The 19,557-nt window shown below is 43.3% G+C and overlaps 1 protein-coding gene across 1 annotated transcript; it reads right to left on the bottom strand.

Annotated features, from left to right (window-relative positions):
- Window positions 1–7,735: 7,735 nt before the first annotated feature.
- mylk2 (myosin light chain kinase 2) lies at window positions 7,736–17,757 on the bottom strand. The gene is made up of 14 exons (XM_036531986.1): window positions 17,690–17,757; window positions 16,878–17,464; window positions 16,501–16,579; window positions 15,140–15,722; window positions 14,204–14,421; window positions 13,082–13,187; window positions 12,315–12,414; window positions 11,787–11,896; window positions 11,107–11,248; window positions 10,825–10,895; window positions 10,407–10,535; window positions 9,293–9,445; window positions 8,678–8,810; window positions 7,736–7,982 (listed from the first exon to the last, which is right to left on the bottom strand). Exons 2-14 carry the CDS (start codon window positions 17,451–17,453, stop codon window positions 7,902–7,904), a joined length of 2,481 nt encoding a protein of 826 aa, XP_036387879.1. The 5' UTR covers window positions 17,454–17,464; window positions 17,690–17,757; the 3' UTR covers window positions 7,736–7,901.
- Window positions 17,758–19,557: the final 1,800 nt, after the last annotated feature.

Genomic DNA, 19,557 nt, shown 5'->3' with positions numbered 1-19,557 from the left:
TGCTTCGGTGCCCCCCCAGGCTCTTGCATGGCTAGCGGAGTCCATCATTTCCCCATATTTAGCTAAAGGACACCACTCGCTGTCTCAATGACATTTATTTAAAAAAAAAAAAACTGCAGAGACATGGGTAGGTTATTTTGGAAGCGGTTCAACTAGGAAGCTGAGAGCATGAACCTCACAGTGTCTCAGTATGCTGTTTATGAGATGGACTGATGAGGGGGTGGGGCAGGGGGCGGGAATGCGGGGGGGCATGAGGAAGAATGACTTTGACCAGCACTCAGAGGTGCCCTCAAAAGTGACACAGAGATCCAGTGACGAGAATCAGCCGAGAGTGAAACTGAAAGACACACAGGAGAGTGGGGAGAAAGAGAAAATTCTGAACACGGTCAGCCATGGTCCACTTGCTCACATACCCACACTAACTTGTTCCATCCATCTGCAGCAAGGTCACACTGGCACTGTCACCATGGCAGTTGCTCTGAGTCTGATGCTCCTGATCCAGGGCTGGTTCCACCCCTGAAGAAGTCAGAGCTGTAGCACTGGGTCATGTCCCACACCTGAACCCATGTCTGTCCTACTTACACAGGTGAACACTGCATGCTGTATCCAGTTTCCCAGTGTGAAAATACTAGTCAAATCTGACCTCATATGGTGCTACAATAAAGAGAGCTAAAAATCCCTGAAAATCCCCTCCCATTGCTATAAATGAAATAATGGAAAATCTCCCTTCAGCCCCATAATAGCAACAATGGATAAACTATTAAAAATTAAAGTTTACCTTTCTTTATTTGCATATGTGCACAGCTTTGTGTTAAGCATTGGGCAGTCTCTCCACCATGTTTGGTCAATTAAGAAGTTGTTGACCATTGGTTATATAATTAACAAAATTTAAGAATCACGAATGAAGTGAACTGCATTAGTCAGGTGTGCGTTGATACACAGCTGAGACAAGCTAAAAATATTTAAAGTTAGTAAGGGAAACGCATTTTCACTTTCAATGTGTGTTTTGTAATGTTTCAAGAAGACCTCATTTGTCTTCAGGTCCATCCATTCCCTTTGTTGTTACCCATTGTACAGTCTGATCCAGCAATTAGACCGCATTTTGTTTTCTTCTGCTACCTCTCCTTCCCCTCTGGTGAGCCTGCCTATAGAGAGAATGAGAAGTGATGGTGTACATTTGGAAAAAAAATATGGAGCTTCTCCAGCTCACTCACTTTCATTAATTTAACATAACAATGTCCATTTATAAGAGAAATAGCTCAACTGGAACAAAAACAGAAACATCCCTGGTATAAAAGGACCAGGGTTTCCTTCCCCTGCCATAAACTACCTGCTTTCTCTCTCTTATGGCCAGCTGGAGCACTAACAGAGATGTGGTTCCAAATTACAAGAGTGTCCTGTCAATCTGTAAGAAAGGAGAGGCAGAACAGGAGAGGAATGACTTTATTAACTGTGATTAAGTGGCTCAGCATTACTTTGTGGCTCCTGTTCACCAGCAGGCCCCCAAACCACAGCATTAGCTTTGTATCTGCATGCTGCCGCCCCTCCTCCCTCATTCTCAGTCCTGATTGGGTTTCTCCTAGTAATCCAGCACACTTGAGTTTCATCTGCTTTGCAGAATGTATATCCCTGAGCCATTACACGATACAGCAAAGGCATCTTAACACACAGTTGGAACGTCGGCCTTCGTTCGGCAAGAGAAAGACATATAACACCAGCTCTCAACTTCCCGGGTCACTATCTTATCGTAAGCGAACCAAAACAAACATGCCTCCATATATCTAAGACAGCACATGGGAAGAAAGTGATTTATGTTTAAAATGTTTCTGCTTAACAACAATTGCTGCTTTGTCAGTTGTTGTTCCTTGTCTTCCAGGTTTCAGATGAGATGGTGCTCGCCCTCTCCTGATCTGTCTCTTCTTCATGGTTGTGATCAAACTGAGCAAGTGCTGAAGGAGGGTAGTGTGGTGCAGTGGTGAGAGCACTCAACCCTGGCCAAGGAAGCTGTGGGTTCAAAACCACAGTGGCCTACATTTCTTGAGTCCTCTAGAGCAGCGTTTCCCAAACCTTTTCTGGAGGACCTCTTGTCCTGCATGTTTTAGATCTCTCCCTGCTCCAACACAGCTGATTCAAATCACCAGTTTGTTATTAAGCAGCTTCAGTTCATAACGAGTTGATCATTTGAATCAGCTTTGTTTGTTAATCATGAGTAACAAAAAAACCCTCAAAACATTTTTGATGCAGGGATGTTTTTCAGAAAAGCTGAACCACCAACCTGAGCCTCATGTTCTGAAGCCCCTTCCCCTCGCTCGTACCCTGATGGCCGTGCTGACTCAGGAGCAGACAGGGGGCTGATTCCTTCACACAGGTAGTGCTGACAGCCAGTTGGCCAGGGCCCGGATGGTAAATATGGGTCTGCTGTCTGACACATCTTTGAAAAATGATTAAAGAAAGATGCAAACGATGTAGACCCCTCCAGCTCTGATGGTGGCTCGTCTGGAGGATCTGCAAGTCTGGGAGCAACAAGTCCAACCACACTTTTTAAAGAAGAGACTGTTTGCACCTTAGTGACATTCCTGGAGACCATCAAAAAACATGTTCAGACTTCATTTTCTGAAGTGTGTATACAAATATATGTTTGTGTACATATGAGAGATGAGATGGATTCATGCTTGGTTACTCAGCACACCCTAATCACTCATGGTGATGAAAAACACATCCTGGGTAACCACACAAATAAACCACCCAGTTTACACTGCGTGCCTGAGCCTTAAATCTAACAAACCGCATCTGCAGTCGTCTCACTGGAGGCGGCTTTGTCTACTTACTGATGATTTATGTTTCCACTGCAGCTAATTATTATTATTTTTAGATATAAGCCAATGCTGGCGCTATAATGTGTGTGTGTTTGGATAGGGGGTGTGGATGGGCATCTTAATTTAGATGGCACATAGTGTTATGTTTTAAAGTCCAGCCAAAGCTGTGATAAAAGGAGAGTAATTTGAAGAAGATTTTAATCCATTATAAAGGCATTTATGAGTCTTCGAAAAGGACAGCCATAAACAGGCCGCAGCACATGTTTGGCCTGGTCTCCAGATCAGGCTCTATTTTGGCAACTGAGAAGGAACACAGGAGGGTATGAATCCCCATAGAATTCAGATTCTCACAGTTACATCACTTTCAGTGTGACCCCCATCACATGGAAACAGCAGTGCTTTGGTCAATCTGCGCATGTACGTGTTATTCATTGTTCTTATTTCAAAAAAAAGACAGAATGCACTAGATAGCATCTGTGACACAACTGAGAATCTATAGTCTGCGAGGATGAAAGTTGAGCCAAGCCGAACCACTGCTGACTCCTCTCTCCCCATCCTGCCCCTTCAGCCACAATGGGATCCACACAGTCAGTTTCCTTTCCATCCACTGTTTTTCTCCAACAGAACGTGCTTTTGTGGATGTTTGAACCTTTACATTTGATGTACTGTATCTCACAACAGCTGTGAGATACATCAAACTAGGAGTATTTCAGATGTAGTGAACACTTCATACACTACTTTATTCCTTGTAACCAAACAGTTCTTCATCATGAATTCACAGTTTGGCATATAAATGGTTAAAAGAGTTCTGGGAAGTTGTAGACTATGAGATGCTTTCGTATTACATCTGATGGTGCAAACTAAGAGGTTCACACTAAGAAGTTACTGTCTTACAAGAAAGCAAATATTTAGACTGCAGAACTCAATTTGTCAATAAATTTGGAAAAAAAATGTTCTAAATAATTCTTAATTCTGAAGGTGCTACTTCAGGATATTTCATCTGTAAGCTCTTGTCACAATGAGCAAAATATTTTACTCCAGTTGCTCCGGTACCTCTACATCACTCTGTCTACACACCTGCACCTGAATACACACATCTTCACCTGCCACTGGTGGCATCTATCCATAAACCTAACTATGAATGGATTTCAGAAATCCCCACATGTCTTTGTGTGCCAACTGCACATCAGTAGTTTATTATGCTGTTTGTGAGTATGTGTAGATTTGTGCATGTGTGTAACCATGACGACTCTCCAAATCACTGCCCTATTTAATTCTATTTAATTGACAGCTCCAGCTGGCACTTCATTCCTCCCTCCTTGTCCATCTGGCCCCGCCTCCTTTCTTCACTCTATTCTTAGGCATTCCCAAGAAGAGCAGCCTGGCCCACGAGGCTATGGCAAGACCTTCCCAACTAAATAAGGAGAAAGGTGGGTGACAGTAGTCCTCGTGACCCCTCTGCCCCCCCCCCCCCAAAAAAAAACACTACCAACTGCTGGATACCCCTGTGGCCTGCTCAGTGGGGTATTAATAAACCAGACAGAATTCAATGCCCCTGCTCTGACGTGCTGGTGTGGTACAATGTCTTCAGGGGTGTGGACATCACTGTCTGTTGATACATTACGTCTGTTACTGAAGTTATCCTACTATTATTCATTCAGAGTTTACCCACACTCCCTATCAAGAGAGACAGGCAGATGGATAGTGTGTGTGTGTATGCGTGTGCGTGCGCATGCGTGTGTGTGTGTGTGTTAGGGAGAGACAAATCACAGAACTAGGGGAGATGCTGAAAGCAGAAATCTGCAGTTGAATTTGACAGACGTAAACAGAGAACCATGCTGACATCTGTAACAGACAAACATATCCGTCCTACCTCATACTTCCCTGGCCATGCATGTGCAAGCCTTCAGAGTTTATTCTTCTCAAATTACAAATGAGTTTGATTTCAGCCATACAAACAGAGTTTTGCATCAATCTATCAGGTAAATATGGATGAGACTAGAGGACAATCTAAAAATTAATTTATAGATTATTTTCAGTAGCATTTACATCTTTCAGTTTTCTTTAAGAAGATAAAACACAACTGACTGCAGAGATAGACTGTAAAGAAACACACTCGTCTTAACAATAATGATCCTTAAAAGCAAAAAGAAGGGATGTGTGTGGCAGTTGGAGGTTATTGTATTATTAAATGGACTCAGAAATAATCTTAAAACAAAGATCTTTCTTTTGTCACTTTACCAATTAATGTACAGTTGGCAGATACTGTATTTATCTAAATATGGGAAAGGCCATTGAATCTGGATAAATAATAATGTGCATAGTAAAGCTTAAAGCAAAACTAGAGCAATTAATTATAAGCTGCCCATTAGTTATGTCACTGTGTCAACAGACCCTTTGTATGCGGACATAAAATGCATTAAAAATCACCTTACTTGATTTATTACAGTAGTTATCAAATTAGTTAAAATATACGAAAAATTACATTATTGTTTTACAAGTGAAACCGTTTTTGTTGTTTTACTGATTAACAGGTGTAACCATATTGCAGTCAATTTGATTTTTCAGAAAAAATCTAATTGAGGCCAGTTTCACCCAGGCCAAGCAGACCTTCCCACAATCACAAAAGTACAGAATCATCTCAGCCTTCCAAAGAAATTCTAATAAGAAGGACTTGTACACACTAGATTTTTAAACCAGTTATCCTCCAAACCACTAGTACATATAGAGTCCACCCTTAAAGCTGCTAGTTTGCAGCCTGGGCGTAACATCCATGAAACCCTCAGCTGTAGCCTGTGAATAAAATACAAATCATTGCCATGTCCATAGCCCTTACAGTCTTCCTACCTTAACTCTAGCCCAACCTTAATTTCAGCCCAAACCATAACCTAAACCTTAACACTAACCCAAACCCTATAGCCCTAGAAATCATACTAAAGCAAGAACCTCACACTGGTTGGGTGTCTACTCTGGAGAAACTGCATTTCAGTATGCAGGGACTGCAACTGCTATCACAGTTTTATCACGTCTCCACTACAGAGGCTTCCCGCATACAACTCCATAAACCTAACTGTAACCCTGTTCTAAATCTGACCCTAATCCTGATCCCAACTCTGGCCTGTGATCAAAACGCAGCCAATGGTATGTAGATCTTACGGATCTCCTAGCCCTAGAAGGTTGAGGTATCACTGTACATTAATTTCGCTTTTTAGCTGGCGACTATTAAGATGCTGTATCATCGACAACATTTGCTAATTATATAGGTAACTGTAAAATTACTGGATAGCGACTGGACTTTTCACTTATTCCGATAGATATGTTGATGCATCCATATGAAATTAAGATAAGCAGATCCGTGCAATGCCTGGTTTAAAACGATATACACAAACAAACTGAACAGCAGTGAACAAACACTATTGGTTGCGACTGAATGCAACAAATGTTCGCGTGTTTACTGCGGCATGATCATCGAGTTAGGCTACACACAATGGGAAACAAATGCAAAGCGCAGATTATAAAATACCTTTTGACAATAAAGCGATATGTTGCGTACAGAGCCATGTATGAAGGGGTGTGTTTGACGTATTTATCCACAATATTCCATTTAACAAAAACCTGTCCTGAGAATTGATTAAACTGTCATGGAGGATATTTCTGGGTAGGATTTACACTACCATCTTCTTAGTGTTTGTATTTGTGTCTGCCATAGTCTCTCCCCCAATTTGATATTAAAAGTGTTGCACCTTCTATACTTCCATCTAGTGGCACATTGTTCTTACTGCATCCAATAAATTATTGTCATCATGCTTTGAGGGCTTCTATTGCTGAAGCCCCCCCCCCCCCCCCCTTTAAAAACAGTGGCCATGTAAAGGGGGAGTGCATCATTCAAAGGTTTATGGAAATGTTCATTACTTCACAGTAATCAGAACCGCGTCATCAATATTCAGTGAATTGGGTGCGCATAATGGACTTCAATACAGAGTGACAGCCCTGTAAATGGGTAGATAGCGACTTATTAAGACATTTTAAAAAACTACATTATGCAAATCAGAACCGACTGAAAATTACCTTTCCCAATAATAAATTCCCTGTATTTTCACGAAAGCAATTCTATCCTGTAGTGGAAATCATTGCAGGGATTCACTTGAACTTGAGACTTGTTACTTTAGGAGCACTTGCTGCGTTATCAGGAAAAATAGTGCAGAGATCCACCAACTCCTTTTACAGCACAGCGTCAGCGTCTCTCCGTCTGTGGTGTCACTCACTTCGTTTTAAAACACTGCAATTAACTTCACCAACCATACAATTAAAGTCACTCTGAAACAATGTTCATTTTATTTTGTTTTACTACATCACTTAGATGACGTTACAACATTAGGTTTTAGCTGGTTTATTCTTTCAGAAAGAGATACAGTCCCTCTTACGAAATGCATTGCTTACGCGAGGAATACGCTGGCTGATATGACTCATAATGAGCAGATTTTCAGCAGTCAAGAAACAATCAGCACTTAACTCTTGCGAGCTGACCGAAATTCATCAACTAATCGTGGGAAATTAACATTAAACAAAAAGTACCATCCTGTCCGATGCGAGCCCCCGAGGTCCACAAAAAATAAAGAACTGAATTGATTTAAAACTTCAAAGACCAGTTGACCAAGCTCTAACCACAGGAAAGCCCTGCAGTGAGAAACAAATTTCTTGCTCCATTGTGGAAAAGCGAATTGCAGTTCAGACAGGAAACGCACCTCTCCCTCTAAGGAAACATGAACTATGAAATAATTTGATCAAAGTTGCTACACATGTAAATTACATGAAAAGGTCTTCCACTAGCTGGTCTGGTTAATGCTCGATTATGCCGTTACGAAGGTACTGTCCTCTGTGTGCAAATGCAGCATAATGTTGTGCACAAAGTATCCTCTCTCGCTCTCTCCGCTTGTTGTATGCTCCACGCTTCAGGCTTGTAGGAGGGGTTCAGCTGCGGTCCTTTAGTTGTACTTGTCTGCGTAAACCTGCGCAGATCTGCGTCATATGACTCGGGCTCGGGATGCCTATCTGCGCAGGTCATTGTCCTACAGTTTGGCTTATTCAAATTCCCAGTGACGTAAGGGATCCGCAGCTGCTGATCTTCTTAAACCTGTTTGCTGCTGCTATGGCGATGTAGTTTTTCTGTCAGGTGACCAAAAAAGCGTATTATTTTACAATGGCAAAAGATCTCAAAGTAACAAATAAAACAACAGAAATATATGAAAAGTACTATTTGCCCTCAACAATGACAATAAATAAGCACCAAAAATAAAATTTATGAAATATTCAGAGCTTTGCTCACATTTGCCCTATGGTTTAAAATATAATCTATGAAACACTACTGTTTTCATGACTCACAGAACATTTTGGTAAGTGCAGCATGAAATTAAAGTAAGCTAATGCCAATATGATACATAAAGTAACTCCTGTGTACTTTTTGGGTTGTTTGTTTCCCAAACAACAGCTGAAATGGCAAAGCAGAGGATTGAATTAGGTCCATCATCATTTTGGATTAATTACTTAATGCAGGCATGGCATTGTGTCTGAAACCACACCAAAACAATCAAAATTCTGACATAAACTATCAGTTAGGTCTGAATCCACTGACAGAAGAGGATTTATCGTCTTCTCCATACCATCACCATTGATTCGTATTATCATAATAAATAATTATAATAAGTAAAGTAAAGCCAACAGCTGCTTTTTTGCTCCACATAGTAGTGACACGTAGACTAGCACGTTATCCTACATTATCCCTCATTAGCCCCCCCCCCCCCCCCCCATAATTCGAACCCTGAATGGACAGTAGATTCCCTGAGAGGTTTTAGCTGTCCCACCTTCCACAGACGCTTGGCCATGTATTTTCTGAGCTGGAGCTGGGATTTGAGCAGGATATTGCTGCGCTTGGCTTTGTCTTCGGCACTGTTGAGCCAGGGGTGTTTCAGACACTGCGTGGCACTCAGACGCCCACTGGAACACACATCAGGGGAATTGACTTCATCAAGCATGAGACAATGGTTAAGAAGCAAAAGCTAAGCTTTGTGTAATAAAACTGGTCATATTAAGATGGAACTAAAACTTTTACAGGAGGTTGTAGGGCTTTCACCAGCACATTCACAATAGATGAACTGAGACAGCAGACTGGTTTGTGACAGTTACTGTACACATTTGCACAATCTGTGCAAAAATTGGTTTTAAATATTCAGAATGTTATAACTACAAGATAATCATTAATAATTAGAAGCAGCTTTACATCTAACTATTTATTTAAACAAACATTAAATCCATGTCAACAGAAAGAGCTCACTCCATCGGGTTAAGGGTCAGGAGAATCACATGGTCATTAGGCTCAGACAATAAGATCATACAGCCATAGCAAATTCCCATTCCTGTCTAGAGGAAGCCCACTCCGTGCCCCGCCCCAACCATACCAACCATCACCCCACCCCCACCTCCTTTCCCGGATCAGCAGGTTGGAGATGAAGTCTTTGGCTTCGGGGGAGACATGCTCAAAGGCCTCCTCATCGAAGTACCAGTTCACAGCCACAACATTGTTGAGGGTCTGACTGTCATCATCTCCCATGAAGGGGGACAGACCACTCAGTCTGTAGTGGGCACCAGATGGAGGGACACCATTAGTATTGTGGTAATTGGCCATTGTGGCTTGCTGTTGGATGCCTTAGTTATTGTTGTTGGTGTTAATGGTAATGGTGTCTGTAGTGGGTAGATAATTTCAGCTACTGAAGAATGAGAGACTGAGGTTAGAATTAACAACATATAAATCACTCTGTCAGTGGTTGTGTCGAAGGACCTGCTTTCCTTTGCTATCTTTAATTCTGTAGCATAGGGCTACAGCCTTAATGTTAGGGCAAAATATTGTGCTTCTGTGAAGTGAAGTGAGCAGTCAAACACACAATTGTATGAACCAATAAAAGCTCTCCATAGAAAAGCACTATGATTTGTTCAAATCTAAGCTGCCTCTGCCTACAATGCTAAGAGTTGTGGGTCATCAGCGTTGCCCTTTGCTGTGAAGCAACAGGCAATATGCCCCCTACTTTTATTTCCTCCATAACCGGGACAGACTCAATAGGGTGGGTGGTGCACTGCTGAGTGAGGGTGCAGGGGTTGGTTTGGAATTTAGCCTCAGTCTCCCATTGCTGCTGCCATACAGAGCAGCACTGTGTGAGTGTAGCTGGATCATTTTACAGAAGTATGTAATGGCAATGACTCTTTTGCAGTATGACGTGTGCCTGACAGCATGTAGTACAATCTATTTCCATTACATACGTATTCACATAGACATTCCCAAAAAGAAAACCCACTGTTAACTTATTTGACAATGGCCTCTATCATTGTTAGTATTTTATCTAGAAATAATTTTTATTAATACTGTCACAGTTAGGCACTTAAATTAATTTGGGCATGGTTAACACACTTGATGTAAACAATATGCTTAATGAAATCACTGCCAACTTGAACTGTAATTTGCCATTGAACATTATTGGCAATCTGATTCTCTCAGCTATGTCACAGGGTGCATCTGCACCAATCAGAGTATTGACTCACAGCATATATGTGACAACCCCAAGTGTCCACATGTCTGTAGGAAAGGAAACAAAGTCAAAGTTCACGATCTCTGGAGCTAGGAACTCTGGAGTCCCGAATGAAACGCGGAGCTTGTCTCTGGGCTTGTATCTGAGCAGGGACAGAGTGAGGGAGTGGAATAGAGACAGGTAAAAATGGAGACAGAAAGAGATAGAGAAAGAGGGAAAAGAAAGAAGAGAAAGAGAGAACAGGAAATAAGAAAATGGGAAACAGAACCTTGTGTGAAGAGGCAATCCCTGTAAAAAGGGATTCATGAGCTCTGGTTGCATAATAGTAATAGCATACACAGTCCTCATGCTTGTGTAAATGAGTTTTAAATAAATTCACCATATAGTTCAAACGACTGTAAAATGTACGCACATACAGGTAGAGACACTACCTTCTGGCCAGCCCAAAGTCAATGATCTTCACCTGGTAGCCACTGCGATTTACACAAAGGATGTTTTCAGGCTGCAGGTTAGAGTACAGAATATCTTCACAGTTATTCCCATTTAATTTCACACACACACATAAACACACACACACACTTGCAAGCATGCACATACTCACACATACAGACATGCCCACATACCCATACATACATGCACATACACACACATACACACACAAACAGTTATATATTTTTACAATATAGGCTTTTAATGTACATGAACCATCGTACCTTGAGGTCCAGGTGCAGGACATACATCTGGTGCATGTATTGGATCCCCTGACAGATCTGCTTCACAAAGATCATGGCATCCAGCTCGGTGAGGGGGGCACTTTCATCCACAATCCTCTCAAAAAGCTCCCCTCCTTCCACGCTGTCAGACACAGACAACAACCCTGAGCTGGGTCTCGCAGCCCTCAGTCAGCCTGTCTGATCCTCTATCAGTCACTCATCACTCATCAGTCTCATAATACAGAATCTTTTCACAGCAGCAGAAGGCTCCTTGCCCCTTTCACTAACATGAACATGAACTTAGAATGCGAGCCATGAGATAAACAGATGGAAAAGATGAAGCAATGACTGACTGCACTTACAAAAAGATAGATATTACAGCAATCACTCTCGGTGACAGCAGTAAGGCACTGTTACTGTAAGAAGTATCAGTGTAACTGCAGGTGTGTAATGACAGTAGGCAGTTACACTCTTACGTCTGTGAAGTAACCTTAGCATGAATTTCTGATGTGATGCTTTTTTTCTTTGGTTGAGTGGTTTAATAATTTTAGGTTGGCCCAGTTATAACCAGTCTGAACTCCAGAGGGTATTGCTTCTGAGTGTGACACCTGGATAATTCTCAGCTAGAGCTGATGTCATCACCTGCATCCAGGGCATGAGAGGAATGAAGCCTTACTCACAACTCCAGGATCAGAAACACCTGGTTCTTGGACACAAAGGCGTCGTACAGCTGAATGATGTTGGGATGGCTCAGCTGATTCATCACCTGTATCTCGTTAAGCGCCATATCCTGTGGTACAGCACAAACGGGTATGCGCACAAACATTTGAGTAGCAAAGAAAATATTTGACAAGTAAAGTAGAGGTCACATCAACTTACACATATTTTCTTCTACCAAACACACTCGTCTCTCAAATCCTGGTGCAACAGTCTGTTCTTAGCAATGTTCAAACACAACTAAACACAAATACTCAAACACACATATACACAGACACACTACCACAAAAAACACACACACACAGAAATGCAAGTGCACCCATGCACAGACACAAACTCACACACAAACATACATATACACACAAATGCATACACACAGAGGAACATACATACATACAAGAGAACACACACAGACAGTCATGCAGAAACACACACGCAGACATATTAAGACAGACACACACAGGCAGGTAGCAGGTTTGTTATGCACTGACAGACACCCTCTCTTTGGCATTCCGTGCCGTGATGATCTTTGCTGCCAGCTTCAGCCCAGATGTTTTCTCCATACATGTGTGCACAGTGCCAAAGCGGCCCCTGAAACACAGCAGCATAGGATTCATTCCCTCTCCAACATGCTGTACACCATGTTCAACTCTGTGCCCATCAAGGTGCCCTAATAAAGTGCACAAAGGCATAGTTGTCCCTAGGAGCCCAGAATCTGGAGTGAGTAATTTACATATTTTCAATATATTGATTGAGCAGAAATTGTATTTTCTAAATTTTAATCTCAGTATATTATTTTTTGTATGGGTTTAACCACTCTATAATGCTGCAGTTGCTTTAACTTGCAGTGATTATAGTGCTCTTCACCAGGGTACACATGTCAGAGATGTTAGCATGTAAAATTACATGGACCAGAAATCAACCTTAAATCTCCAAAAATCAAAGTGACCATGTCACAGGATGACACTGAACAGCTACAGCTATCAGCCTGACAAAAACTGAGGAGAAAATGAATTCTTGCGAGGACCCGCCCCACCTGCCATCAAACTGTGTCCCTCTCTCAGCCCTGAATCAGTGCCGCAGTTAGTGATGCAGTATGAATGAATGATGGGCTGCGCTGATGGAATTCTACTCCTCTCCTTACATTTAATGCCACACACCAGTGTGGGTCAGAATCATGTAGTCAGTGTATCTGATTGATTCTTGAACTGACATGGTTCATCTTTCCCCTAAAACTGCTGCAACGGGTGTAGCTTACCCCCCAAGCACCTCCTTGGTGTTGATGCTGTAGGGCTCACAGGGCTGGCTGGGTCTCAGGGACACAACGCGGTGGGGGAAGGGGGCAGGGCGAGGGGGATCATCATCTGAGGGAGAGTAGGAGTAGGCCTCTATTAGAGAGCAGCATTACCTTCAATGTCCACAAGAGGCGCTGTTTAGACATGCACAGAAATGATAAGTGATGGGATTAGGAGGATTAGGAGTAACATTACTACATTACGACATATTTTATTAATAGCAGACGCCTTGCTCCATAATGACTTACCAAACTTCTCATTTAATGGCTTGCACAATGTTTATTCTTCATAGTACAGCCAGAATGTTTTACTGAAACAAAGAAGTATGGTGCCTTGTTCAAGGACACCACTTTTTACCACTGAGTCCAGTTCACTCACTGCAACACCACCTGATTGTCCCATTGGAGAAGAGCTGACCTCCTCTGCAAATTCTTAATCAAATCATTTTATTCATGCATTCATCTTATTTGCAACATTTTTACTCTTTTTTCCATTAAAAAAAGAGCTTAATTAACGGTTAATTGTCATTAACTAGTAATTGATTATCATTCGTTTATTTGAATCGCACTATAACCCCCTTTTTCATTTCAGCTCTGTTGGATGACCCCATCGGACAGGTTTCCATTCTGAGCCTGCAGAGCAGCTGTGCGTAAGGGTGGGGGGTTATGGCAAGAGCATCTGACCCCCCACCACCACCCCCCCATTACAGGATTAGTGTGGCCTGGAAGGCTGGATACCTCTCATCCTTGAGGGATTAAAAAGCACCCCCCCTCCTACTGTCACAGAGGGCAAAACCCCCATTCTGTTCCCCTGTTCAATGCCGCAGTCACGCCCGTGGGGCATGGTTGAGAGCAGGCGCACAGGATCTCCTACAGGAGAGACCTCTCTGCTGCGCTACATTCAAAGGGCTGAAGTGTGCAATGACAGAGAAGGAATAGCTTTATCTAACTTCAGTATGACACAATGACTACATAACTGTAGTTACAAGTATGTGAGGGTCCTGGCATAATGTATTCAATGTCAGATTCCAGCAAGATGACAGGAAATGAGAACAGGCGATCACCAATTCTCAACTGCATAGCTACCTATTATTTTCTGGCAGGTGTTGGGTGTGGTTTTGGGCGTGCCCGGTGCAGCAGTGCTGGTGGGTGCTGGGCTGACTCGGATCTGAATGCCAGCTGCCACAGAGCAGTGCACTGGCATCACTGTAGGCCCTGTGGCAGCATCGCACGCCTTCACCAGAGGAGGCGCCACACTGTCCGGAGGTTTGATTGGCGGGACGCTGCCTCCTGAACCCTGTATCCTAGTGAGGGAAGATTTCACTGAGTTAAAAACACAATGGTCAGAGGTCTACAAAAACATCAGAGCCAAATTCTGCTCTTACTTACATGTGTCTTGCTTGAGGGAACAAGAGGAGTGCCTATCTCAAGATTCAAACCTGCAAACCTCTTGATTTAAGATCTCTAGTGAATAACAGCCAGAAATGATTAGGACACAGCTCTCCACTTAAATTCTGCTTCCAGCAGTCTTCACAGCAGATTAATTCAGTCCACCTCCAGAATTGTTGTGTTATTGTTTCTTTTCAGACATGACCTTGGAATATATCAAATTAGGGGTTAAAGGAGGAAGGACGGTTTTCAGGACTACCACAGATTTACTGATATTTAACTAATCTGGGTGACTGTAACAATATTTTGCTGTAATAAGAAATGTGTCACTGTATACATATATATTTTAGGCTCTCAGCTTAGTTTCAGAGTAGAGGAAATCAGCTGTAGAGGACATTATCTCTCAGACCATTATTGTCACGCTGTCATGCAGCCTAAAATTTCAGTGTGCACATGGTTTATGCAGTTTTTTTTGGCTTGGTGACAAAAGAGGTGTTTATGTAGAAAAAGCAACTGGCATTTTCACTGATGAATAAATCCCCTAGCTGCCTTCTGATTAACAGACTACGCTCTGGCCATCATCTGAACCAGTAGGACTGAGAGACATGGTGCGGCCATGCTATCATACTTTACCTTTGCAAGGAGTCAGGACAGCTGTGGACATGTCTGAGGATGGGGCTGTCTGTAGTTGCCATGGGAACTGTCAACCCAAATAACGCGCCCTGTCCGACATTTGGCGCTGTTTTTTCTCCTTTTGTAGGGATTGTCGTCGCCAATGTAGCTGGTGGCGAGCACTTGGGGTCGGGGGGCAGATCTGTCACAGAAGCGGCCGATCTGGTCTCCTCTGTATGGAATTGTACCGGGAATTTCACTGATAGGCAAGCTCCGACCTCCAGTTTGTCCATCCTTAGCTGCTGGTCTCCAACCCCATCCTTGTTAATGTCAGACACAATTTTCTCTGGATCTTTTTTCAGCACCGCTATCCCATCAATCTTCAGCTGGGGAGGCTGATCCTCAGATGGCCCTGGTTTGGAGGGGTCTGCTGGTTGTGGTGGCACTTTGGGGCTTGGTAGCAGTGCAGCTAATGAAGGGGGGAGAGCCGCTGTGCTGTTTTTGGGTGCCAATCCTCCGTCCAGAGGTGGGCTGAGTGCTTTACATACTCTTTGAGCTCCATCTTTGACCTTCTTGGCTTCCTCTTTTACCTGGGCGGGTGCACCTGCATACAACGCAACACCATCATCACTCTGTGGACTCAGTGACCTGCAGCGCCTCAGTTCACCTCAGAGTAAATGGAGCAGAGCAGGATATCCAGGTCACCTAGACTAGGGTAGAGGACATAAGAGCAGGACAGCCCTGGTTGTCCTTCGATCATAAACCACAGGAGACATGTACAGAACTAGTCAAAAATTTGGACACGCTTTTCTTTCTTCTACTTTTACTATTTTCCACATTTTAGAATAGTAAAGACATCAAAGCTATGAAATAACACAAATGGAATTATGCCATGACCAAAAAGTCTAAAAAAAAGTTTTTTAGATCCTTCAAAATAGCCAAAAAATATTTTTTAATATTAAAAATTTTCTAGAAAGAAATTCATACATAGGCATCAACTTCACTATTTGTATTTGTCTAAGAAACAAATTTCAAGCATTTAAATATAAGCCTTTAGATAAAAATGTCTTTGAATGCATGTTTCCCATTATCCTAAGCAGGTTTGTCCAAACTTTTGACTGGCACTGTAAGACTTTTGAGTGCTCTGGTGAATGTCATTTGGTCCAACATTATCTGGGATGAATGCATTCTTCTGTTTCTTTCTTTTTGAATGTGTTGTTTGCTTAATGTGTTTGGTGAGTGTTTTATTTGATGAATGATTTTTTTTTGTTGGTGAATGTGACCTCGGAACTAGACACCATTGAAATGATAACAATGTGTCTAGGATCTAAAAGTAACACTCAGATACATGAGCTGCTTATTGTATTTTTAAATGTACTAACCACCTTTCTGGAGAGCCACAAACATGTTCTGTTGCTTTAAGGCCTGGTTTCTTTTCACTCCTGGCTGGGGGACGTCCTTCTGAGCATCAGGTAGAGAATGAGAACAGAGCAGATTCATACATTAACAGTTATCTGAGTAAAAACCTCACACCCATATATGTGTCTATATATAGTCTTCAGTCTGATAAGTCTGATTCTGATCATGACCAGAAGTGACTGTCTGTACACAGTACAGCTGAGCTGATCCAATATGCCCCACTGAAAACTTGCAGGTAGCTAAAAAGTTTAAATTTTGGAAAATGGATGGATAGGGTGGCTCTCTATATTTTATTATAGGAATAAGAGGAAACACACATTAACAGGGGCAACTCTGGTACCTTTGCATCTGTGAAGGGCTCTCTAACAGGGGGTCCTGCCTCACGGCTGGGCGGAGTCGGAGGGGTCCTGCAGTGTTGAACCTTTTCGGGGCTGGCCCCAGCCTCATGGCTGGGCGGAGTCGGAGGGGTCCTGCAGGGCTGAACCTTCTCGGGGCTGGCCCCAGCCTCATGGCTGGGCGGAGTCGGAGGGGTCCTGCAGGGTTGAACCTTCTCGGGGCTGGCCCCAGCCTCATGGCTGGGCGGAGTTGGAAGGGTCCTGCAGGGTTGCACCTTCTCGGGGGTGGCCTCGGCCTCACGGTTGGGTGAGGTGCACTTCTGTGCCCCATGGATATCCAGAACCAGCTTCTCTAAGGACTCCAGTTGCCGGGCCTGGGCAGACAGAATGTTGACCAGAGCCTCCTGCTGGCGAGCGTGCAGACTACAGGCACAGCACTGTGCACACACCCCGGGCCGCAGAAAAGCAGAGTGTTGTTTGCTGGAGAGCAACTGGTCCAGTTTACGCTCAAGGCTGTCTACCTTCGCCTCCAGGACGGACAGCTCTCTGAGGGGAGCGACCGATGGTCTCATTGTCCTCATGATTGGAGCAACTAAACAGACAGACGGACACACTTCAGTGTCAGGAAGCTACACAATGACAGAAAGAGGCACAGCAATGAGGCAAAGTTTAGTTGGGACAGACAGACAGAAACACACACACACATAGACAGACACATGCAGCAGAATCCAAATTCAGCAGGGACAAAATCAGAGACACACAAAGAGACTCCCAACAGACCGCTGATCATACACATTCAAACACAGAACGAGCTTACTTCCAGAATGAGGGATACTTCCTTATCCCTGGGGTGAGAGCAGGAGTTCCACCATGCCTGGATCCACCTGTATAGTGTGGTCCACTGTAGGGTGGCTGTTCTGCTACATTGTTAGTTGGGGGGGTGGGGGGGGGGGGGGGGGGGGGGGGCAGGAGGCGGGTGTGATGTAGCAGCAGCCTGTTGGATTCTTCTTGTATCTCACCCAGCCCCAAATAGAGTCTGAACGTGTGTGTGTGTGTGGTGGGGGGTCGTTAATGTTCCCTGATAATGGAGGTATGCAAAGCAGGCTAAAGGGACGTCAGGCCCTCTAGGGGACAGAGGACATGGAGTCTTTCCATTTCACCTCCTGGCATGCAGACAAATATGCACTCTCTCTCACACACACTCATTTAGAAACACACGTACACACACATAAGCATTCTCATACACAAAAACACATGTTCACAGGCACTTTCTCATGCATACAGTGCACAGGTTGTTCACCCAAGCAGAGCTTTGTCTAAGCCCGGGTTCACTCTGATCATAGAGGGTGTTGCAGAAGGGGCAGGTGCAGTGACTAAATAAGCACTCTTTATTATATTCCATTTTAGTTACTGTGGGAGCCTTTGTTCCAACCAATCAGAATCATTAATGGATGAAGCTGCCTTAGCCTATGATGCACAGCATTAAAAAACAGCCCAATCCCATCAAGAAATCGCATTCTTGGAGAAACAGCAATGTGGGCATGTGGAGAAAGGGAGCAGTTTCATGAAACAGAAACAGCTCATGAAAAGTTTCATCCCAGCAGAAGACTAGCTGTTCAGATAACGACTCCACCTCTAAAAAGGGGAACATTTAAAACTGTATACTCCAGATTCACACAGACTGACATGACATTAAGCCTTAAACAAATGTTTATTGAAAAGAAACATACATAAGTACTGTACATAATATATTACATATGATAGTGAAAACAAAACAACAACAGGACTGCATGTTGGTTAAGGGGGAAAGTTACAGCACAAAATGCATCTTGGGAAAAAATTACTGTTTACCAGGTCCTGTGACTGAAACCTCAGTCAACTTGGGCATGATGTGCACAATTTAACGTACAATAAAAGGATCAGTCACATGGCGTTAACAGGAGCCTTCCCAGTATGTCCTACGACAGCTCTCAAAGCAAATCTGTTAATGAAATCTCCATTCCTCCAGTTGAGAATTTGGCAGGTGGCTGTCTGGATTACAAACTGCTTTCACACTTCAGCGCCTGCTTGCAATGCATTACTGCCACAGACTAATGAATGGAAGCAGCACCACGGGCCATGCTGGAAGCAGTCACACCTGGACACTGGCAACGGGACGCAAACCCGGAGCCCAGCGGGGACGAAGGGAGCTTAGCTCACCTGTGTGCAGTTCATCCCGTTTGCTAAGAAAACAGGGAAGAACTACAAGCTTAATCTGTGGGATCACACAAAACCACTGCAAAGCAGATTTGGGCCACTGACTACAGTGAATGAAATTTGAAAACAAATGATTGAGTTTTATAAAAATTTTCAGCATTTAATGAATGGCAGCTCTGGAATTGAAAGGGTCCCCAACACGAGGGGAACCCAGATAAAATGGAGTAGCGGTGTGATGTAACCAAGAATATGCAGGATTGATACACAGGTGAGGCAAAGCAGCCATGCCCTTTGAACAGCGACAGGCATCAGCGTCTGGTTCAGTTAATGTATAGTCCTATGAAGTGCAAGTTAGGTTAGCAGCACTGTGTACAATCCTAGACAGAGCAAATGTTTGAGAGATTTATAGAAGCAGATGACACTTCCTGTCATGACAGGATGTTATATTCAGTCATAAAAACAGTTTATCTGTCCTTATCTGTGAAGCCC

The sequence above is a fragment of the Megalops cyprinoides genome, chromosome 6, assembly GCF_013368585.1.
Source record: "Megalops cyprinoides isolate fMegCyp1 chromosome 6, fMegCyp1.pri, whole genome shotgun sequence".
In the NCBI taxonomy this organism is placed as follows: domain Eukaryota; kingdom Metazoa; phylum Chordata; class Actinopteri; order Elopiformes; family Megalopidae; genus Megalops; species Megalops cyprinoides.
Note: the sequence above shows the minus strand (reverse complement) of the source record. Positions and strands in the feature narration are given on the sequence as shown.